Source organism: Heteronotia binoei, chromosome 6 (assembly GCF_032191835.1).
Source record: "Heteronotia binoei isolate CCM8104 ecotype False Entrance Well chromosome 6, APGP_CSIRO_Hbin_v1, whole genome shotgun sequence".
Lineage (NCBI taxonomy): Eukaryota > Metazoa > Chordata > Lepidosauria > Squamata > Gekkonidae > Heteronotia > Heteronotia binoei.
Window position 1 is genome coordinate 22,681,558 of NC_083228.1, and position 24,512 is coordinate 22,706,069.

Genomic DNA, 24,512 nt, shown 5'->3' on the forward strand with positions numbered 1-24,512 from the left:
TCAAATGAGGCTGACAGGGAGACCAAGACAAGCCACGAATGGGTCTTGCCGGCTCCACTCTGAAAGTATCCTCTGAGAGTCTCCCTCTCTCAGTGCAGAAGAAAGCCATCAGGCCCTTTGGGAGTCCAAGACAAGCCGTGAATGGGTCTTGCCGGCTCCACTCTGAAGGTGTCCTCTGAGTCTCCCTCTCTCAGTGCAGAAGGAAGCCGTCACTCCTCACAGCCCAGTTAAATACAAATAGCCCAGCAAGGCAAGTCCTTAGGGCAAATTGCTGCAGCAATGGGTAAAAATGGACACTGGCAGAGCCTTGTAACTCCACAGGACAGAAAGAGTTATAGAGGGAAAACAGTGAATAAAGATGCACAGGACAAAGTAGAGCAGAATAGAAGGTCAATAAGAGGGGGGGGGGGGGAATTGGACTTGTAAAGGAAATTCTCTCTCACAGAAGCTACTAGGTAGAATAAGATAAGGCAAAGTCTATTCTAGATTGCTCTCCCTACTGAGGCAGGAAAAGAACTGAGGTTGAGGATGACTCCCAGCAGGAACAGAAAGTGGGAAAAAAAGATTTAGTTCCTGCCTCCCTACAAGTAAGATGCAAATCACCCACAAGATGTCCTCCAACTCAGAGGGAGAAAGTGATTGCACCGCTTGGGAGCAGTGACCATACCGTTATTGATTTCACCATTTGTATAAATAGGGAGTTGCCCCAAAAGACCAACACAACCACGTTTAACTTGAAAAGGGGTAAATTCTCTGAGATGAGGAGGCATATGAAGAGGAAACTGAAAGGAAAGGTAAATGCAGTCAAAACCCTTGAGGAAGCTTGGAGGCGATTTAAAACTACAATCCTAGAAGCTCAGATAAAATATATACCACAAGTTAGGAAAGGCACAAACAGGTATAAGAAAAGGCCTGCATGGTTAACAAACAAAGGTATGGAAGCTGTAAAGGGTAAGAAGGATGGAAAGAAGCGGTGGAAAGCTAGTCCAAGTGAGATTAATAAAAGGGAACACAGGCTGTGGCAAATCAAATGCAAGACTGTGATCAGGCAGGCAAAAAGGGACCATGAGCATATTGCAAAAAAACATAAAGACCAACAATAAAAATTTCTTCAAATATATTAGAAGCAGGAAACCAGCCAGGGAGGCAGTGGGGCCCTTGGATGACCAAGGGGTAAAAGGATTACTGAAGGAGGATAGGGAAAAGGCTGAGAAGCTGAATGCATTTTTTGCCTCCATCTTTACTGTGGAAGATGAGAAGTGTTTGCCCACTCCAGAACCGCTAATTTTGGAAGGGGTGTTGAAAGACCCGACAAGAGAGGAGGTCCTACAACTGATAGACAAATTAAAAAATTAATGTCACCAGGTCTCGATGGCATATATCCAAAAGTTCTGAAAGAACTCAAAGATGAGCTTGTGGGTCTCCTGACAAAAATATGTAATCTTTCATTGAAATCTGCCTCCATTCCTAAGGACTGGAAGCTGGTAAATGTCACCCCCATCTTTAAAAAGGGTTCCAGAGGAGATCTGGGAAATTACTGACCACTCAGTCTGATTTCAATACCGGGAAAGTTGGTAGAAATCATTATCAAGGACAGAATAATTAGGCACATTGATGAACACAAGTTATTGAGGAAGGCTCAGCATGGGTTCTGTAAGGGAAGATCTTGCCTCACTAACCTGTTACAGTTGAGGGGATGAGCAAACATGTGAACAAAGGGGACCCAATAGATGTTGTTTACCTTGACTTCCAGAAAGCTTTTGATAAAGTTCCTCATCAAAGGGTCCTTAGTAAGCTCGAGAATCATGGGAGCTTGGGAGTAAAAGGACAAGTCTTCTTGTGGATCAAAAACTGGCTAATTAATAGGAAACAGAGAGTGAGTATAAATGGGCAGTCTTCACAGTGGAAGATGATAAGCAGTGGGGTGCCACAGGGCTCAGTACTAGGTCCCATGCTCTTTAACTTGTTCATTAATGATTTGGAGTTGGGAGTAAGCAGTGAAGTGGCCAAGTTTGCAGATGACACTAAATTGTTCAGGGTGGTAAAAACCAGAGAGGATTCTGAGGCACTCCAAAGAGATCTGTTGAGACTGGGAGAGTGGACGTCAATGTGGCATATGAGATTCAATGTGGACAAGTGCAAAGTAATGCACATTGGGGCCAAAAATCCCAGCTACAAATACAAGTTGATGGGGTGTGAATTGGCAGAGACTGACCAAGAGAGAGATCTTGGGGGCGTGGCAGATAACTCACTGAAAATGTCAAGACAGTGTGCGATTGCAATAAAAAAGGCCAACGCCATGCTAGGAATTATTAGGAAGGGAATTGAAAACAAATCAGCCCGTATTATAATGCCCCTGTATAAATCGATGGCGCAGTCTCATTTGGAATACTGTGTACAATTCTGGTGACCGCACCTCCAAAAAGATATTATAGCATTGGAAAAAGTCCAGAAAAAGGCAACTAGAATGATTAAAGGGTTGGAACACTTTCCCTATGAAGAAAGGTTAAAACACTTGGGGCTCTTTAGCTTGGAGAAACGTCGACTGCGGGGTGACATGATAGAGGTTTACAAGATTATGCATGGGATGGAGAAGCTAGAGAAAGAAGTACTTTTCTCCCTTTCTCACAATACGAGAACTCGTGGGCATTCAATGAAATTGCTGAGCAGTCGGGTTAGAATGGATAAAAGGAAGTACTTCTTCACCCAAAGGGTGATTAACACATGGAATTCATTGCCACAGAATGTGGTGGCGGCTACAAGCATAGCCAGCTTCAAGAGGGGTTTGGATAAAAATATGGAGCAGAGGTTCATCAGTGGTTATTAGCCACAGCATATTATTGGAACTGTCTGGGGCAGTGATGCTCTGTATTCTTGGTGCTTGGGGAGGGAGGGGGGCAAAGTGGAAGGGCTTCTAGCCCCACTTGTGAACCTCCTTTTTTTGGCCACTGTGTGACACAGAGAGTTGGACTGGATGGACCACTGGCCTGATCCAACATGGCTTCTCTTATGTTCTTATGTTCTTGAGCTCACTTTCCAGGTCAATACTCCACCACTTGCCTTCACAACTGGAATTGGGCATCGAACTGCCTCCTCCTGGCAGCTAAGCCAAAGTGGCCACAGCAGCAACTGATCTGTCCCCAGCTCTCTTCCCCTGTACATGGAAAGCAATTTACAGTAACAGACCCTCCTCTCTCTCCCTCTAACCCCAAGCTTAGGGGAGAAGTAAATTCTTGAGACAATTATTTGGTTTCCATTTGGGCTGATCTCTGGAAGGGAAACTGACAGCTGTTTCCTGATGCTGCATCCTTCCAGTGGTCTGGCAAAATGCCAATTGGATCATTCCTTTGTTCTCTGATCTCCCCCTAACCCTTTGTAGCAGGAATTCAGGTTTTTAGAGATTGCTAAAGCTTCAATTTGCACTCCCACACACTATTTTCAGATGCTTTAGGCAAAGATAGCACCAACCACCATCCCAAATCCTAAAGTAGGTTTAAATTAGAAAATAATTCACTTACAGTACAATTGTGTCACTGAGTAATAACAATTCGGGGTTGCCATCATCTGATGCAGAGCTGAGTTTCTTCCCAGTAGCTTTGCCAATAGAGGTTTTCAGTTTCTTAACTAACTTCTTGGGAGTGTTTGGTATGACTGATGAATCTTCAGTACAACAGCAGCTATAGATTTCAACTGTCAGCTGGAAGTCTGGCTCAACTTCCTCACTAGAAACAAATTTTTGTGTATACACAACTGTTAAGCCATAATAAAACGAAACAAATCACATCTAGTTCTACAACTCACTGGTTTTGAAAGGTTTAGTGCCAAATGTAATAATCATGTGTTCTCTAATACAAGACTGCTTCTCTCTCCAAGATTCTAAAAGGGGTCTTCCCTGATTTGAGTGCAGGGGTAGGCCTACTCATTCAACCAGCTGTTACCCCATCCAATAAATTCTTGTATGACAATTTCAATGAATAGAACTTACTACCTTCTGAATATGCGTAGAAAAATTCTAACACATCTATAACTTTCCACAGTGGAGCCCTAGAAAAAGTGAATTTCCAGGATCAGAGACTAGTTATAGGCACTTAGGATCAAGTTCCAGCTTTGGTTAGATTTCCTTAGTCTCCCTCAAATAATTCCATCATACCATCCAAAAATATGCAGATGTTATTCTCCTATACAAGTAGTATTTATGATTTAACCTTTATGAATCTCTGATCTAGCAAGTTTACAGTGCAATTCTACACCATTAATCCATACTCTTTAGGCCAAATGTGCTTAGCCTAGAGTAACTGCCCATGGGATTTTGAATATTCTGAGGTTTGAACTTAATATTCACTGTAAGAAAAATCTGAGTTTTTTAAAATGAACTCAACAAACTGCAGCTTGGTGAGGAGCTTTTCTGACCTGAAGATACTTACAACACAGTTACATTTTCAAAACAGATGTCTGTTATTGCTTTATCCACAATAAGCAAATCCGTATCAAAGATTTGAGCTCCTATTTTGAATAAACAAAAAACTGAGTAACGCTGGCTTCCTGGAAAACAAACAGAATACTTAGTATTACAAAAGATGTTATATACCACAGTGTAAAACTGCCACATTAAACAAACCTAACTCAGCATCTGATGAAAATATTAAGGTAGTGATGATCTTCTTCCCATGGGTTGGAACTGATCAGGTCTTGGGTTGCAAGCTCCTATTGAGCTGTTCCTTTTTGGATTGCTTTTAGTAAGGACCTGCAGCTAGAGCCTCTTGTGCAGACGGCAGTGATTCTCCACACCCTGCCTCTCTTTGCATGGATGGAGCAAAACAACAGTGAGGCAAGGTAACTCAGCAGGGGATAGGATTTCTTTTTTGTAGGTCTGGCTGTTGCTGGTCTTCTCATCACATGGTTATGATGTTATTTGTCTTCCAAGGGCTTTTTTTGCAGCAGGAACTTCTTTGCATATTAGGCTACACACCCCTGATGTAGCCAATCCTCCAAGAGCTTGCAGAGCTCTTAGTGCAGGGCCTACTGTAAGCTCCAGGTGGATTGGCTACCTCAGGGGTGTGGGACCTAATATGCAAAGGAGTTCCTGCTACAAAAAAGGCCCTGTGTCTTCCTGCCGTATGGTAACAGCTTAGTGGATGCTATGCTTCCATCTGGAGTTCCAGGTGGCTCCCAAGTCTGGAAAGGTATAAGACTACTGGGTTGGGGCATTGACTGGATCATGCTGAATGTGAGTCACTGGGCACATGCAGCCCCCTTTTGCGCACACAGCTCTCTAAACTCTGAAAGGAGAGCAGCATGTGGTAATTCCTCACATTGCATCATGCCTTTACTGTCCAAACAACTTTATAAACGTATGCTCAGCAAAACATTGACTTACAAATGTGCTTTGAAAGCACACACAGCATAGCAGTTTGTAGAAGAAAAATGTGGACCTCATACTTTAGCTGTTTAGATTTAGTATTAATAACTTATCTTCAAAACCTGCACAAGTAACTCGGTCCCAATATGGCTATATATTTTTAAAAAGAAATGGAAAACCATTAAAATGTCTTCAGGGTGCACGCTGTATTATGAATGCACAATGAAGGATTAGTGTATTTTGTCATACTTAGCCTGTCTGCCCTTACAGAAAATCAAAGTGAAATCAATGGTGGAAGACAGCTAGAAAAGACTCAGGGTTAATCTCCACAACACAACAAACTGCATGCATTCATGAAGACAAGCCAATAATCTATTCAATAGAAACAACTTTAATTTAGATACTTTTCCGGCAAGGTAATTCCCAGCAAACACTGTTTTACATTTCTTGTCCAAGTTTTAAGTACTAGTAGTATTTCCTGTAACTTCTTCTGGTGTTACAATATTCCCATGACCCAGCCTGTGAAAACTGCTATATACTTGCATCGTTCTGCACTTTGCCAAGAAACACATTTTAAGATGCTTGCAAATCTATAGCTCTTCTCTCAAACAGCTGTAACTGTCAACACCGTGTTAGTGTTTCATGCCGCACAGAGAGGGAACTTTGCGGAATTTTTACTTTGCTTTTCTCCCAAAGCAGTTTACAAAAATACAGTTTAATAAATTAACAGACAGGAAGGAAAGAGTACAACAGACTACAGCCTGGCCTTGTTACGGATCCATTGGGCTGCCTCTCTGAAGGGTGCAGCAAAGGCCCTTTCATTCATTCCCTCTGGCATGTGTCCTCTGTCCACACTCAGGCTTAAGTACAAAGAGAAGTTCAGAATAGCTGTTCCTAAGAATGCCCCTTTCTTGCTAGTTGGATTTCTCTGATAACAGCTATTAATAAGACATCGGGCTCCCATTCTTGGTTTTAAAATAGCATTCAAAAAACATACATACTATCTTTATTGCTGAAGTGATCAGAGCCTTTCCACATCAATGGTATTCGAAGGTCTAAAAAATAAATAAATGAAAAGTCAGAAGAGGTTGTCACATTCCAGTCTGCTTTCCACTTAATCTCTGTCTAGATATAAGCCAATCTTAACAGAACCTGGCCAATCAGCATCGGTAACAAAACTCTGCTTTTTGCTTCTTCCTCCATGAAGGCCAAAGGTAGAGCCTGATATCCTCACCATTTTGAATCTGCAAACCACTCGGCATGTCAGATAAGACCTTACTTACTTACACGACGAGACCTTCAGATCCTAGCCCAAGAACATTCCCCTGCCTCCCTTTAATATTCACCCTCATGAAGAGTTCGAAAGAACCTGAAAACTCATATGCTGTTATGTCATTTGGATGGTCCTAAAAAACGCTATTACATAGAGTTTGTTTTTATGTTTTCTTTTGGCACTATTTTACAGTTGTATCAGCTGAAAACATTTTAGAAATGCAGATACAGACATCTAAAATATTTGAAAGATCATGGGGGGGGGGGGAGGTGTTTGGGGGGAGTGAGGGAGTTGTTGGAGCTGAAGTCTGAAAAAGCCCCGAAGATAATGGTACTATTTCAGCTTGGGAACCTCTTAGGGGATTACAGTTCAGTAAGGTATGAAGTGCCAAGTTCTGCTAAAGGACTTTAAGCAGCAGAGCTGAAGGCCTCTACCTGAGACTTGGAGAGCCACTACTATTCAGAGCAGACAACTGTTGAGCTAGATGGACCAGCAGTTGAGCTAGATGGACCAGCAGCCTACCCTTTAGAAAAATACCAATCTGCTCAGCTGAATCCATGGGAGAATCTTGCATAGAATATTCTATTTTTGCCTTGCCAGCAAATAAGCAAAATGGTTCAATACCACAGCAAAACAGATGTTGGAAGACACTATCATGTTGCATATTTTTCTCAATACACTGGAGAGAAAAATTAGGATAAATCTAGCTTTAAAATTAAGCTGTACAGTATTTTAAAAAGTAACTTGACTTTAAATGAAAGTATGGGATAGCAGAAGTGACCAGCTTTATGTCATAAGAGGTTAGATCTCAAATCAAATTCATCAGCAAACATTCTCTGGCCTGCAAAGCAGATTATAAAAACTTCATACTGGCAATAAATCTCATAAAACTCTTCCTCAAACTGGTCTTTGTGTTTAGTTGGGCAACAGGTTACCCTTTTCTTAGAGTCATGTTAATGTAAGGGAAAAAAATCATACTACAGCAGGATTAGGGCACACTTTACTCCAAACAGAAATAATTGATAATGATGGGAGTATGGATTTGTTTCCTGCTTAAAAAAATGAGTGATTATTTTCTTCTGCGTTCACCAAATAATCACTTACCAGACTTATCAAGCCTGACAACAGAGATTTTAATTTTTTATTTGGGCAGGTAAGTTTCATTTGTTATTATTTATGTACTATCAATGTACATAGATGTTGTACAACATACAACAAGAACCAAAAAACAGTTCCCTTCCCTCAAGAGCTTGGATACTAGGGTGGGAATCTACATCAAAGGGAAGATAAAGTCAGGCAAAGCTAATGGGCAGTGACATATACTTCAGCTACATGTCATTTGGGAATGAAGGATTAAGTCAAAGTCACAGAAAAAATGAATGTTAACAAAGGACAAGGTGGAAGGGAAAGATATATTTGAGGGAGAAGTTCAAGGCATAAAAACCAACACTGCATAGGTAAATCATTTTTAAAAATACTAATAGTAGAATTGGAAGATCCTTGCTGAAGATCACAAGATCCTTGCTGGGTTTTGACATCTTGAAAATCCTAAAACTCTGTTCCTAATTATCTTCTCAGGCCCTGCTTCCAATGCCCCTGCTGAGGTTAGGCAGGTAGCAACCAGAGAGGAATTATGAATATCTGCACTATCAAACCTGGGAATCCCTGTGACTTGTATAGATTAGTAGATCTTTTTTCTTCTGAACACCCAAATCCAAGAAAAATTACAAAATAAAAAGATAAACTGGATACGAATACATCCAATTAGATTTTTTGGTTGCATACCTGATCATATTACAGCAATTTAAATGTCTTTTAAATGATTTTGAATTTTTAGTCGAGACTAGTAGTACTTGAAGGAGTTGTTTCAAGTATATATGAAAATTAAATTAAAATTATATATGGTGCTATGAGTGCATTTCATCATGCTGGAGAAAGGAAAGAGACCGGAAATAGTTGAAGCCTTTGAGGCAATTAAGAAGAAGAAATCCCCCCTTAAATCACTTTCAACTACATTAAGAGAAAATTCCATGATGCTGTTCCGTAAGGCCCTTTACAATAATTTAACTTTATATTAAATAAAACATCTTCATGGCAATCATAATAAGATACATTAATAAAACATCTTCATGGTGTTGATAATAACAATAAAGGTACTCATGGTCATATGCGGTAGAGTTGCAAAAAGCCCCCAAACTTTTTGAAAGTTGATATATAATAAGATCAATAAAATGTTGAAATTACATTTAATACCTGATCCATCAGTAGCTTTGTTAAATTTATTCACAGGAGAGAAGTAAAAGTTGGTACATAAATCATGGATAATAATGATGATGATGATGATGATGATAAAAACAGCAGCAAGATTCATAAAATCTCAGCATTAGAAGTCCACAGAAGTTACAATTAGTATGTTGTAAAAGTATTAGTGGACTATGATTCTGATGGGAAAATTAACTCATCAGATTATATTAGCAAAAATATCAAGTGAGTGAAGATGCTGTCTATGTTCTTTGGAATCCATTTGTTATCTTTTACTAGTCTATTCAACAACTCTCCACCTCCACAGTAATAAGAATGTATGGAAATATGTGATTTGACAAATAATTCAGGCATAAGTGATAAAACTGTAAAAACATCTTATTAAAAGGTGTAAAACAAATGTGTGACTGTGATTGTAAACACTTTATTTTGTCCCATTCCTTTTATTATTTGATTTTGCATTTCCCTTTAGGGATTTGTCTGTATGTTCTGGCATTTTAAGGTATTATGTATAATTTAAAAGTTAAAAAATAAATAAAAATTATGGAACTCTCTTCTCAGTGATATTTGTCTGTCCCCCCATCATTAGCCCTGTTCAACTGACACAGTTAACACAAATATAACCTGCTTGTATATGTATACACATGCTTGTACAAAAAAGCCAACAAGCCCTTACTTGACAAATGAAATAAGGTACCAGTTCATGGACAAAAGTGAGTTTTCTATCACATGTTCAGTTGCACATGCTTTGAATATAACATGAGAATTACCCAATGCATGCATAAAGAAAAATCAAGTGTACACCAAAAATGGATTGTAAGTATGTTCGCTGTAACTTGTGAACAGGACCACTATTGTCCACCAGCAGTGAAGACATTTTTGTTTTGTCTGGCACTCTAAGTGATCCCTCATTCCTCCCTTATGTTTTAATTGGTTGTATTGCACTTTATACACTTATTTTAGCTCTGATTTTTTTTATTATGCTTGTTTTAATAGTAAGCCTCTTTGGTGGCCCTGATGGGGCTGAAAGGTGGGATACAAGTGCTGAAAATTAATGATGTCCAGGTGAATGAACTTTATTTAAAACAACAAGCCTCACTTCCAAGCTGGATGCATTTAACACTTTGCAAGACTTATACATTTCCTTATATTATACTCTTGCAGGAGTAATTCACCGAACCAGAAACTCACATTTCCATTTTGTTCTACCTGCATACTCAGGTTATGGAATAAAAATATCAAAAGCCAATACTTTTTGCAAACCATTTAGATGACAAGGCCCTGAATATGACTTCCTCAAAATAATCAATGCAACTGTCTAGAACAGGGCTCACCAGCATGGAGTGCACGGGTGCCACGGTGCTCAGGAAGTGTTTTCAGAAAGTGGGAGAGCCAGATGGCACTTTTCCCCAGGAAGGCTTCTGATTGCCTGAGTAGATCATCTCTGAGTGACTGAAGGAAAGCCATGTATATATGCAAATGAAAACTGTATGTTAATTTTTAAAAAAAAGAAAAGGTAAAGGTCCCCTGTGCAAGCACCAGTCGTTTTCGACTCTGGGGTGATGTCGCATCACGATGTTTTCATGGTAGACTTTTTAACGGTGTGGTTTGCCATTGCCTTCCCCAGTCATCTACACTTTCCCCCCAGCAAGGTGGGTACTCATTTTACCGACCTCAGAAGGATGGAAGGCTGAGTCAACCAGGAGCCGGCTACCTGAACCAGCTTCCGCTGGGATCGAACTCAGGTCGTGAGCAGAGCTTAGGACTGCAGTACTGCAAGCTTTACCACTCTGCTTCATTTTTAAAAAGCATCCTGTTAAACAAAGCTTCTGCCTGCCCTGAACGGTTGAGTTTTTAACAGTCATGTATAACCTTACTCCCTGACATTCTGTGGCTGGCTTAGCCTCCTGCAATGGCCATTCTGTGGCTGCCCCTACTGCCAAAGGGGCCTGTGGGCTCAGAAAGGGTGGGGACCTCTGGTCTAGAACATTATTTCTATATACAAAATAACTGATGTCCAGGGGCAGCCTTTATGCTATTCTTCACAAATCATACCACCATTATCCCATTATAGGAATGTAGTTAGATAATGACTCCTCTTATTGTGGACATTTTGTTTACAATACTGGTTAACCAGAGACTTAGTATTATATAATCACAGCAATATTGTTTTCATTTTCAGTACTCCTATCACTTCTCCATTTATTTTACTCATTTATTCCCTACTTTTCTCCCCAATGAGTATCAAAACTCCCCTTCTCCGCTTTATCCTCACAACCACCAGGTGGGATAGTTTAGACTGACAGTGTGTAACTAACCCAATGTCATCCAGCAGGTTTCCATCGTAGAGGGTATTTGAACCTGGGTCTCCCAGATCCTAGTCTGACACTCTAGCCACTCCGCAATGCTGCATCTTTTTTTTTGGGGGGGGGGGGGGGAGGAGGTTTTATTTGTGTGTGTGTGTACCTGGAAGTCAGGGCAACTTCTGGTGACTGACCCCTACTGGGGGCATGGAAGATATTCAGAGAGGTGGCTGAATAAAGGCTGCCCCTGCCCTCCCAGTTCTGGTACTCCAAGGAGGTCTCCCATCCAAGTACTTGCTTGAGTCATCCCTGCTTAGCTTCCAAGATCTGATAAGAGTGGGCTTGCCTGCGTTATCCAGGTCCGGGCCATAATGCTTTCTCTTGTCCATAAAATCCAATTAAAAATGTTTACAATCAAGTTATTTTTAAAAATTACTTTAACTTTCCAAATGGATTTGACAACAAAGTTCTCCATGTTCAGGAATTTCAGAGTAAAAGAATGATGGAACATGTGTTTGAATAGAGAGCATCCTGACCTTCTCCCTCTGAGGGAGGACGTCTTGTGGGTGATTTCCCATTCTAATTGTAGGGAGCCAGGAACAAATTTTCAACTTCCTGTTCCTGCTGGGAGTCACCTACTTTCCTCACCTCAATCTTACCGATTCCCCACCTGGAAACTACACACCGTCTTAAGCTCCATTTGAACCAATCAAAGACATCTCCATGGCATTCCTTCGGATGAAGGTTATGTTTTTAACAGCTGTAACATCTGCCTGTAGGGTTTGAGAGCTAGGGGCATTATCGGTCAATTCAAAGCTTTGCATCTTTCACAAGGACGAAATCGTATTGTACACAGACCCCCACATTCCAACCGAAAATAGTTTCTAAGTTCCACACATCACAGGAGAATTGCCTTACCATCTTTCTGTCCTAATCCTAGGCACCCTAAAGAAAAAGTATGGCACACCCTGGATGCAAAAAGGGCACTAAAAGCCTACATTTACAGAACTGAGACAATAAGAAGACGGATTCCCTTTTTATAAATACTTCTCCACCACACACTGGGAAAAAGATGTCCAAAGAGGCAATTAGCAAGGTGATTCGTTTGTGCATATCAGAAGCATACAAAGCACAGAAAATACCAGTCCCAGATGAGATAACAGCCCATTCTGTCAGACACACGGCCACAAGCACAGCACTAGGGAACAGAGCATCAGTTGAGGAAATCTGCAAGGCAGCGATGTGGTCCTTCTTGTCTACATTCATCAGACACTATAAAATCAATTCTTACAACTCTGCGGATGCAGCTTTTGGTCGTAGAGTACTGCAGAATATTATGTGAGTCACCAGTGGTGTTTACCCTCCCTCACTCTAGGGACACTGCTTTAGGATGTCCCACAAGATGTCCTACCTCAGAGGGAGAATGACCACTGGATACTCACTATGAAGGGTCCTTCTCCTCTGAGGACAGGAGGACATCTTGGCTCCCCCAGCTTTATGTTGGTGACTCTCAGAGGTTCTTGCCAGTATGTAAGCAATCAGAGTTAAGAACACATCATCTTACTGTTGCATCAATATATAATATTCAAATACAAGCTTTTCTTGTTTATAACTCATTTAGTCAAACTGTTGTCTATCGTTCAATGTTTCTTCTTATTTGAATGTTTTTCTAGTAATTTCTTCAATTATGTCATAGCTCCACTGCTTGTGGAGCTGCCGAAATGAGGAAAGTGGGTGACTCCCAGCAGGAACTGGAAGCTGAAAATTTGTTCTTGCCTCCCTACAAGTAGGATGGGAAATCACCCACAAGATGTCTGTCCGCAGAGAAGGAGGACCCTTCATGGTGAGTATCCAATGGTCGTTCTTTAAAGTTCCAAAAATATAGGAAACTAAACATACCTGTTATGGCAACCTTGCCCTTACAAGCGTCACGGTCTTTAGCAGCAAAATCTGAACACCTGACAAAAGAAGCCAAAAATTCTAATTAAATCAAGTGATGAACTTTTCGTACATTCTTCTTCCATTCAAGAAAAAGTGGCTTAGAGACTAGATTAATGGGTATCCAATAATGTCTTACATGCTTCATTTACGAGCCCAGTTAAAAAAGCATTTTTTGTTAATTAACACCCCCACTAGGTTGTGTTACTTTCTACTTTTCCAATGTCGTGAGCACAAACAGGGCCCAAAAGATTGTGCCCTGGGAGAGTTTCTCTACTTTCATCCTTTTTTTTCTTTACAGTCATATATGTTGCTAAGTCTTCTAGCAACTACCCTACCTCATGCATAACAGAATGTAATGTATAAACAGAAAGATCAAAACCCATTTGAACCTAAAATAATTCTAGAGTTACTAAATGTTTATTATTTATGCCCTACTTTTCTCCCCAATGGCAGGGAGGGCAGGGTATAAATCGAATTAAACACAAACACAATTTCCATAATTTTCCTCTCATCCGTGTTAGGCTCATAGCCACCCTGTGAGGCAAGTTAGAGAGAACACATGACCAGCCAAAGATCCCCCAGGGAGTTGCTGTGTCAGAATCGGGATTTGAAACCGAGTCTCCCAGATCCTGGCTTGACACTCTGACCATGATGCCACTCCAAGACTATTGATGCAAACAGCAGCTATGTAATGCACTGAATTTCTCAGTGACCGAGGGCAGGAGGGAATACTGTTGTCAGTGTGGCCCCTCTGTCTCAGCACTTGTGAGGAGCTGAATCACAATTTGGCAACTGCAAAAAAACAGGACCCCTCGCCATCTCACACACACAGTTCAAAAATAACTGGACTTAAATGTTTCAGAGCATCATAAATTTCACTTTAAAGCCAAATTACCCCACACAATTTGTCTTCTGCATCATCCAGCACACTTGAGAACAGTGACACATGTTGCTGTTTGAGATGCACCTCTGCAGAATTATACTGGGGATTCATAAGACATGTCTACTGCCACAATTTTAAAAAAACACGTATTTAAATTTAAAAAAATATTTAAACCCCACCTGACCCAGGCCTTTCACTTTTCTGTACCATTCTTTATTCTTACCAATAAGTCCCTCAGGCTGAAGGGTTGTGAACCACCTCATCAATCACACCCTCAGCTTTAGGAGTGTGAGGCAAAGTGGGCTCCTTTTGCTTTTATTTTAACACTCAGGTTTCCTTAGCCTTAACCAGAGGTCAGAGTAGATCCCAACCTGAACCCCCTTTCCACTGAACATAAGAGAAGCCATGTTGGATCAGGCCAATGGCCCATCCAGTCCAACACTCTGTGTCACACAGTGGCCAACACACACACACATATATATATACACACTGTGGCTAATCGCCACTGATGGACTTCTGCTCCATATTTTTATCTAACCCCCTCTTGAAGCTGTCTATAAGAAATGTATAGATCCCACAGAGTTTGCTGTAGATTATATGTATTGATGAGAACATAAGAAGAGTTGGTTTTATATCCTGCTTTTCACTACCTGAAGGAGTCTCAGAGTGGCTTACATTCCCTTTCCCTTCCTCTCCCCACAACAGGCACTCTGTGAAGTAGGTGGAGCTAAGAGAGCTCTGAGAGAACTGTGACTGACCCAAGGTCAACCAGCTGGATGCATGTGGAGAAGTGGAGAATCAATCCTAGTTCTCCAGGTTAAAGTCTGCCGCTCCTAGTCACTACACCAAACTGGCTCTCAAGAGTAAGAAGCACACTTATTTTAATTTACTTGGTTAGCATGATGTTTAATGCCTTCCCCTTCTAAGTTACCAGTGCTAGAAGGTGCTTTGTGCTTACAAAATATGTGCTCTAAGAGTCTCAGGTTTAGAAACAAAAACAAGACAAGCTTTAACATGCCACTGTTTTTTATAGGAAAAGCATCCAAACCATACTTGTTTAAATAATTTTCTGAAGTCCCTACTGGACTCTCTGACTATGCAGGATACTTCCTGTCCCTTCAGTTCTTCCTCCAAAACCTGGCCCCTCTTTTTTTCAAGTGATCAGTGGCTGTTAAAACTGCCTCCAGTTCTTCCCCTTCTCTCCAGCTTTTTGTGCAGCCGTTCAAATTTGATTGGATCGACCTGAACAGGGAAGAAAAGAGGCTGCAATCTTCTCCTGTCATAACTACCTTAGAAACTTCAAACAGTTTGTATTGCTTCATTCGTCTGAGAAAATGTAGTACTTTATTTCTATGAGGTGTCTAAACATTTTAAACAGAATTCTTCGCAGCTATACAAAGCTATGGTACTTGGGGCTTCTTGGTGGAAGCCTTGACAGCTAATTCACATGACACTTGTACAGATCCAAGGTTCTTTTAATGACTCTGCCCAGTCACCCTTGATGCATACTATGCTTCTCTAGGGAGACCTTCATGAAGCCGCCTTCCTTCAAATCCCTTCTCAAAATACAATTATCTCCTTAAGCTGCCACTTGCCTTCCACCTTCACCTGCAAAAAGGGACCAAAGCATGCACAGTTGCATTTTAGTGTATTCATCCCATCTTAATCTTGCATTTTCCCATCCTTCCCTGCCTTTCGTTGCCTCTCTACTGTAAATTATTTAGAATGTAAGCTTCCTGGAGACAGGCTCAGTTTTCAAGTTCTTGGATATATTGGGCATGGTATGAAATGCCATGTGCTTTGAAAATAAAATCTATAATATATGTGAAATGCTTTACTAAGAAACTGCCTATTAACTGAAATCTGCTTAAGCAATTCTACCTTTTCAAATCTGTTAGCTGTCCAAATGTGTGAATGACAACAGAGTCTTTGACAGTGAGTGCCTGCTTCACTTTAAAACCAGTTCAAATGTTGTCCTTCCAAAAGAAATTAAGAACAAAAAATACCCGATCAAGCAAATGACCTGAGCTGGAATGCATCATAGTACTTAAATCAGTACTTAAAAACCCTGAGCAATCTGCTGGCAATGCTTGGCCCCATGGCAGGTACTCATTTTCCTTGCTCTGTAGCCCATACCTGGATAGCCCAGGCTAGCCTGATCTCATCAGATCTCAGAAGCTAAGCAGGGTTGACCCTGGCTAGTACTTAGATGGGAGATATCCAAGGAATACCAAGGTCATGACACATTGGCAGGCAATGGCAAACTATCTCTGAAAGTCTCCTGCCTAGAAAAATCCTAAGGGGTGTTGCCATAAGTCAGCTGCGACTTGACAGCAAAAAAATATGCTTATGTAGTTAACTAAACTGACCAGCAGATGGCACCAATTAATCATTTTTGTGAAAAAATTACAGACAAGGTTAAGAACAGCATTAAGCACTGCATGGAACCCTAAGAGATATGTTCAACTTTTCAAATGGTTTGGCCCACCAAACACATTAATATGTCATCTCTGGACAGTCAAACATGACTACCAAAGCAGTCCCAAGAGCACGTTTATGGTTCGCACAAGGGTTGTTTTTTTTAGAAGCCCAGCAGGAACTCATTTGCATAGTATGCCATACCTCCTGATGTCACCATTGTTTCATGTAGGGCTTTTTGTGGGGAAAGTCCAACAGGAACTCATCTGCATATTGGGCCACACCCTCTGATACCAAGTCAGCTGGAACTGCATTCCTGCTCCAAAAAAAGCCCAGATTTACACAATTGGTTCTGTTTTCTTCCAGAAAACAATTATTCCCCAATCCTTCCTTAACTGGAGACGTAAAGATTTTCCATTAAAGGCCCCTGTGTTGCTGTGATATAACTAAAACAGCTTCATTTCATGAGTATATGCTGTTCTTAAGGAGATCCTTTTGAAGGAATCTGAACCATGCCCCACAGCTGAAGTGCTCACTGTCACATCAGGCTCCATCCAGTCAATCTCCACCCTCACAGCTGGGCCATTTATATGTTCATCCAGTCACACAGAAGCCAGAGAAACCTGCTTCTATTTAAAGTGCTCTCTTACGTGTCCCATGCAACATCAATGAGCTTTCCCACCTATCACAATATCTCTTGTATTTCCCTCTAAGGGGCTCTATGTGACATACATAACTGTCCTCCTCCATCTTATCCTCAGAACAACCCATCCTTGAAGGTTATGCTGTGACAAAATGTCAGCCAGTGAATATTATGGACATTTGAACTCCAGCTTAAACACTATACTTAGGTTTGCAGGATCACTCTATTGGAATACTGCCTCTGTAATGAGACTATTAGGCAGCTCCATGGCACAGAGCGTTAAAGCTGCAGTACCTTTACTTTTTTAATGAGACTATTGCATTTTCAGCCTCAACAGCATTAAAAAAGAGGACATTTTTGCATTCACACATTAGGGCTGCGGTCGCACTCACCATTAAATCCATCCCTAACCCGTCGCTATTATACCCCGCAGCTTTTTAACAACGAATTTCCTGATCAGACATCCCTCCATCCTTAGGTTCTAAGCAGCATTGGTCCCATTCGTTGGTTGATCAGAGGTCTCAACCGGACCTCATTTTTTGAGATGGCATTCCGCACTCGCACAAGCGCAGTACCATGGGATGTGCTTGGCTTAAAAAAAAAAAAAAAAGGTGCCAGAAAAGGTGGGCGATCTGACACCCCCCCCCCCAATTTAAACACCCGGCCAGGGAGGGGAAGCCCAGGAGTTCTCTTTGCTGTCTCTCCACCTGGCAGGGAAACGGCAAAGATGGGTCATCTCCCCCCCCCCCCCGCATTTAAACGGGACAGGGTAAAAGCCGGAATGGGCCGGAACAGGCATCAAACAACGTAGACTGTCACAAAAAATGAACACCCCGCTAGGTGTTTAAATGGGGGGGGGGAGCACGGGAACTCTCTTTGCCGTCTCTCCACCTGGTGGGGAGAAGGCAAAGGTGGCCGATCTGACTTTTCCTCACATTTAAACACCCCACCTGGGTGTTTAAAGGGGGGGTGGGAAGCCCGGAAACTGCCTTTACCATCTCCCTGCCTGGCAGGGAGACGGCAAAGGTGGGCGATCTGCCTTCCTCCCCCCCATTTAGGAAAGGTCCCCTGTGCAAGCACCAGTCGTTTTCGATTCTGGCATGACACTGCTTTCACAAAGTTTTCATGGCAGACCTTTTACGGGGTGGTTTGCCATTGCCTTCCCCGGTCATTACACTTTCCCCCCCAGCAAGCTGGGTACATATTTTACCGACCTCGGAAGGTTGGAAGGCTGAGTCAACAATTGCTGGCACAATTATATCATTTGGAGTGGGCTCTTGCAGGGAAGCGGATGTGCGCTTGCAACGAGTCGGCTACAATGGAGCGTTCAAACATAGAAAGTACACGTGGGAGTCGTTGGAAGCATTCTTATTCTGGATTACTATCAAAATGTACTATCAAAGAAGTCCGCGTCTCAGTTGTGGCAGTTCGGGACACGAACGAGCCAACGACCATTGCCAGATGCTGATGTTTGGACAACCACATAAAATCTGACATGCATCTGGCTTTCATCCATGCCCATCTCGTCAGTTTATGTGCATCTGACCTCAGCCTATGAGATCTTTCAGGCTTATCAAGCGTGCAAGACTGGACAATTGCATCAAATGTAAACAGAGAAGAATAAACCTGAAAACATTATCTTTAGATGAAGGAGCAAACATTATAAAGGGAATAATGCTTGATCCACCTGCAGTGTCTCCTTCTATGGATTTCCATCTACACAACTCCCTGTATAAGAGGGATGAATATCCTTGGAATACTTCATCTGGAAAAGTAGCCTCCAGCCCAAAATTTGTGTCCTCATTCTGAAGGATTACAACCCATTTTCAATTAGCACCTCCTTTGAGTGGACTGCCCCCTGACACCTATCTCATTCGCATCACATTCCTTTGCTGACACTAGGCTCTTCCAGTCAGTCCTTAAAGGATTCTGTGAGTCACAGCTCCTCCACAAGGATCCCAGATAGAGCATTTGCTTGGAATGCAAAAGATGTCATTCAATTCCTGACATCTCCACTTCAAAGAGTAGAAGTAGCAAGTGTTGGGAAAGACACTGCCTGAGACTGTGGAGAGCTGCTGCTGGTCAGAATACACAATACCAAGCTAGATGGAACAACAGTCTGACTCAAGTGTGGCAGCTTCGCCTATCTGCTTTCCAACAGCGTAGAAGGAACTGTGGGAGCATCTCTGCCTGATGGGTGAGATTGAAGCTGCATTTCTGTTCCCTCCTTTGTTAATGGTATTTAAGGCTCAGCAAGGCCGAAGGTTTAAGCCAAAGGGCTGTTGGCCCAAAGCCAGTAGCTCTGAGATGTTCCTGGGTTCATTGGCCTAGCTCATTCGTTTTTCTGGGTTGCTCAAATTATATTTTTGTGTTTCTTATGTAAGCTGCTTTGAATCCTGGAAGTGGGAGAAGAATGGGGTGAAAATGTGTAAAAATTAACAAAGAGCACACAGCTGTCAACAGTTAAGGCATTTGTGAATATTCTGAGATGTATTATCACAGCATCAACAGTAGGGGTGTGTATTTTTATATACTGGTCCAAATGTACGTCTTAAAAATACCTTATCAGTATTTTCTGAATATATTCAGGTCTCCGGATAGTATCTGGGATTTTTTGGGATACCGAAAAAAGGGTCTGGAAAATCCCAGAAATATTTGAACACATATGAACATATGAAGCTGCCTTATACCGAATCAGACCCTCAGTCCATCAAAGTCAGCATTGTCTACTCAGACCGGCAGCGGCTCTCCAGGGTCTATTTGGCAGTAACTGGGAATATCGGGAGCCAGCATTTTAAGGCTCCTGAGACTGTTCTCTAACTTTACATTTGTTGGGCTCACAACAGCATTCCTATTGGGTTGGCTTTGGCGATTCTTCAGTTTGACATTGGCTTGGATTCTCGAGTTTTGCATTAGGCTTGCCACGCTGTCAGTGCTTCTGTCGAGATTGCCAAGTTCTGCATTGGTTCTTTGGGCTTGTTGATTCTGATTCTGTCTGCCTTTGGCTAGGAGTTGCATTCCTTGCACCTGTGTCTTTGGCTATTCTCTGTCCTGTAGAAAGCATGGCATTTATCCCTCCACCTATGGGCACCATAAAATTGGACCTCTTGATCCAATTCACTTGAAACTTGGGAGCTATTTAAAAGAAAGTGTTACTACAATTTTAATTCCGTTTCCTCACATAACAGGCCCTCCAGAAAGATTCCCCCCACCCAGGAAATAATGGAACCAAATAATATTGGAATCCGGGGTGGGGGTGGGATCAGATCCAAACTGGTATTTGGAACCTAGATAACCAGAAGTACCAGTATTTTTGGCCTCTTGATATTGGGATCTGGAAAACTTTTTTTTTCTTTCTTTCTTTTTTGAGGTGCACATCCCTACTCAAGAGAATTCAAGGGTCTTAAAAGTTTGTATGCACAATGCCCAGTCTGCACAAAACTAATAATTATGGGACAAACCTTAGGTTATGTGATATATTAAACATCAGAAATCTCAATGCATTGTTCCTGACTGCTCTGCTGTATGGTTGACCCTCTCTGTTACCTCTGTAGCTCAGTCTTGTAGGCCAGGATGCGAGCATTGCAAACCATCAAGTTTTTAACCGCATGCAACGTCTGGTCTTTCTGCGTGGTCACAGCAAGCAGTTTACAAATTCCTTCTCGCATTCGCATTTCAAAGTCAATTTTTTCTTGAATGCTGAAACCCTGAACAGAAAAACACAAATTGTTCTTTAATAAATCCCAAATGGCAGAATTATGATAGAACAGCCTCAGTTAAAATAGAAACATTTAATGATTTCATTAAGTGCAGAAGCCAGAGGCATTTTGTTAAACAACAATGACAGAAAATATCTCAGACCTGGAGTTTGTCAATAAGGCACCATTAGAAGTTTTATCTTTAAGCTATATCAAAACAGATAGTTGTAAACTAAAGACAGCTGATGAATGCAGATGCTTGTGCTGAAATAACAAGAAATTTTTAACTCAGGGCAAAAGACATGTAGGTATTTTTGAAAGTGTCCCATTAGTTAATTAGGCTCCTTCTTGGTAGAGGGAAATATGGTTGCTATAGAGCCCTCAGGTAATGGTATGGAGTCACTCCCAGCTAGGGCTGCCAATCTCCAGGTGCAGCCTGGAGATCTCCTGCTATTACAGTTCATCTCCAGACAATAGAGATTAGTTACTCTGAAAAAAATGGCTGCTTTGGAGGGTGGACTCTACAGCATTGTACCCTGATGGGGTCCTTCCACTCCCCAAACCCCACCTTCCCCAGGTTCACCCCAAAAATCCCAACACAGAGCTGGCAACCCTACTCTTAAGTATAAACTTACTACACTGAAATAATTGTCTTCTTAAAGCTCACATTCTTAGCAACAGAAACATCCACCTGCTTTTCCACTTGAGAGTGCATGTATTTTTCCTTTCATGAAGAATTCAGAAAAGGGGAGGGGGGAATCACACATGAAATAATCTTTAGGTTCTGTAACTGAAAACTAAGCACCTAATCTGAAAACTCCTATGTGGTGTAAGTTGCTTTAGTAGTCTTCCATTCTGACACTCAACTTTAGCTGAAACAGGGGACCCGCATTTTAATGTTTTCTGTGTATGCCCACCTTTCAACTTTTATAACAATAGTCAAGCACTGAAATAACTAAGGACAAGATCCTGACTGCTTTTTAAAAAAGAGAGAAGAGGGGGGAAATGGCAGTGGTACAACTCTTGCTATCCAGTATACATATCCAGTTTTAGTTCTAACCTACCAGTTATACAAAACCATTACTTTATATACCCTACTTAAGTGTCCTAGAAACATATATATTTTGCCCTTTCCCTCCTCTTTTAGCACAAGCAACTAGTATCACTTTGCTTTCTGTTTCCCAAATTAATCTTATCACTGAAAGACTTCTTCACACATTCAAACCCTTATGTACCTGCAAAAGCCATACAGTTTCTAACTATGAAGAACTCCCAGACTGTATGCTGCAAAAAAACAAAAACAACCCAAAATGCATTCTGAAGCATAAAGCCATTATGCTGAATGTAGCCACTACTCTATGCATTCTCAGACAACATATAGTCAGTGACATCATAAGGGAAGCAAGGATGTACCAGGATTCAGCCCAAGCTAAAAGTGACTGGTGCATGGGAATCATAGCCGCCTCATCACACCACCTACAAAACACAGCGTCATCAAAGTGGGCTTGGGATATGGTATTAATTGGACCACCATTCAAAAAATACCTGCTCATTGTTCTTTCTGAGTACAAAAGTGAAAGATCTTTTGATATTTAATCCCCTGCCCTGCCAGAACCATATTTACCAAAAAGAATGAAATATTGGACCTACCTGAAGTTTCTTTCTCTTCAGCGTGTGTGTGTGTGGCGGGGGGGGGGAGTCATCCAGAACTGGTTAGATCATGCCTCTGCTTGCTCTGATAAGGCTATGCAAAATTCCTTTGTGTGGCTCCTATTGAAAAGCCCTAGGCTGATCTTCCAGTCATGTTCAAGCCCTCCTGTCCATCTATTTTTTTTTCCTTTCTCTATTTTTTCCCCTTGGGTCAGAAGTGGATGACTTTGCCACCACTTAAGAGGAAGAACCTTCAGGTAGGTCCAATATTTCATTCACCTTCATTGGGGGAGGAAGTAATCCAGAACTGGTTAGCTGTACCCCAGCTATGTTCAGGTAGGATCCAAATTCCATTTTATGCTTTCACCACTTGTTGCAAAACCCAAAGGCTGCTTCTGCCCAAGTCAGCTGATCTATTCTATAATGTCTCAATGTGGAGACTGATATCCACGTCATGGCTCTGAATATCTCCTCCACCATTGCTCTGGTGGAGTAGATTAGTGTTGGCACCAACGTCCTGATGGAGTGCAGTAATCTCTTTGTGTGCCAGCAGGCCTTGAGCCTCATAAGCCTTTATGATGCACTGCTTGACCCAGTAGGTGATGGTGGACTTGGTTCTATGGTCTGTGTGAAATGAAGAGGGCATCTCACTGCCTGAACCCAGCCATTCTGTACAAGTAGATGCAAGGGCCCTGCAGAAGCCCAGCTTACATCACAACCTTTCCTGTGGATGTTTTGAGTTCAGGCAGAATAAAGATGACACCTGTGGAATGCATTCAATTTGGGCTTCAATCAGCATGGTTTTAAATAGCTTTCAAACATCTTGTAGGGGTTCCCCCTCAGCTTCCTTTTTACTATTCCCCTCATTTCTGTAAAGTTTCCTCTTTTGAAACCAAACGTTACAATAACTTTCCGTTGACTTGAGTGCTGAACTTAATAGAACTATAGTAACTGTTCCAATTAATGTAACAATCTCTACATCTCTCACCAGACCCACACAGAACCAAGTCCAAGATCATACCCCTCTGGTTGGCTCTGTGACCAACTGTTCCAGTGCACAGTCATTTATGATGTCAAAGAATCTCATTTCTACAGGACGACTTCAGCACGTTTACCCAGTCAATGTAAGAGTAGTTGGAGTCTCCAGGATAATACCATTATCTGCTTTAGTCACCTCCCTTATTTCCTTCTCAAGCCTAAAAGGTTTGATCAGGTGGGCGACAGTACACCCCCACTTTTAAGTAAACTTGAGGGCCCAGAATTTCCACCCATATAACTTCTGTTGGGGAATTAATCCCTCTGACTTTAATTTACTTAATTCTAAACCCTCTTTGATATAACTACCCCAACCAGTCTATCCCTGTCCTGCCTATAGAGCTTATAACCAGGAATAACTGTATTCCATAGATCTTCCTAATAATAATTAATAGGGTGACCAATTAATGCTCATAGTTTGCATCACTGAAGATGATGATGATATTGGATTTATATCCTGCCCTATACTCTGAATCTCAGAGTGGTCACAAGCTCCTTAACTCCCCCCCCCCCAACCAAAGACACCCTGTGGGGTAGGTGGGGCTGAGAGCGCTCTTACAGCAACTGCCTTTTCAAGGGAAAAACTCCTACGAGAGCTATGGCTAACCCAAGGCCATTCCAGCAGCTGCAAGTGGAAGAGTGGGGAATCAAACCCAGTTCTCCAAGATAAGAGTCTGACCACTTAACCACTACACCAAACTGGCTCTGAACTGCATGGCCCTGAAGTGGTGGCTTGTAGCACCAGAGGGCTCCTCAGCTTGACTTGCAGTTTAGAGGATGATGCAGTGGGTGATCTAATAATAGTCGTTTGCTTAATTGAGCCCAGTGACCCTACAATGCTGGCTTGACATCCAGTTTGCTGGATGATGAAATGGGTGATGTGATAATGCCCACTGTCTGCATCACTGAACTGTGGGGTCCTACAATGTTGGCTTGTAGCACTGGAGGCTGCTCAGCTTGACATCCAGTTTGGGGGGGATGATGCAGTGGGTGACCTAATAATGTTCATTGTTTGCTTCATTGAGCCCCATGGCCTTACAATGCTGG

At 41.8% G+C, this 24,512-nt stretch overlaps 1 protein-coding gene across 1 annotated transcript in view; it reads right to left on the reverse strand.

The window, feature by feature from the left end:
• The window catches only part of RTKN2 (rhotekin 2), a 64,589-nt gene extending 43,803 nt beyond the window's left edge, over window positions 1-20,786 (reverse strand). Inside the window, exons 1-5 of the mRNA XM_060241104.1 lie at window positions 20,629-20,786; window positions 13,097-13,155; window positions 6,361-6,414; window positions 4,425-4,542; window positions 3,519-3,722 (exon numbers count right to left, since the gene is read on the reverse strand). Coding sequence (XP_060097087.1) covers window positions 3,519-3,722; window positions 4,425-4,542; window positions 6,361-6,414; window positions 13,097-13,155; window positions 20,629-20,756 — 563 coding nt within the window. The 5' untranslated portion in view covers window positions 20,757-20,786. The remainder of the gene's footprint in view (window positions 1-3,518; window positions 3,723-4,424; window positions 4,543-6,360; window positions 6,415-13,096; window positions 13,156-20,628) is intronic.
• Window positions 20,787-24,512: the final 3,726 nt, after the last annotated feature.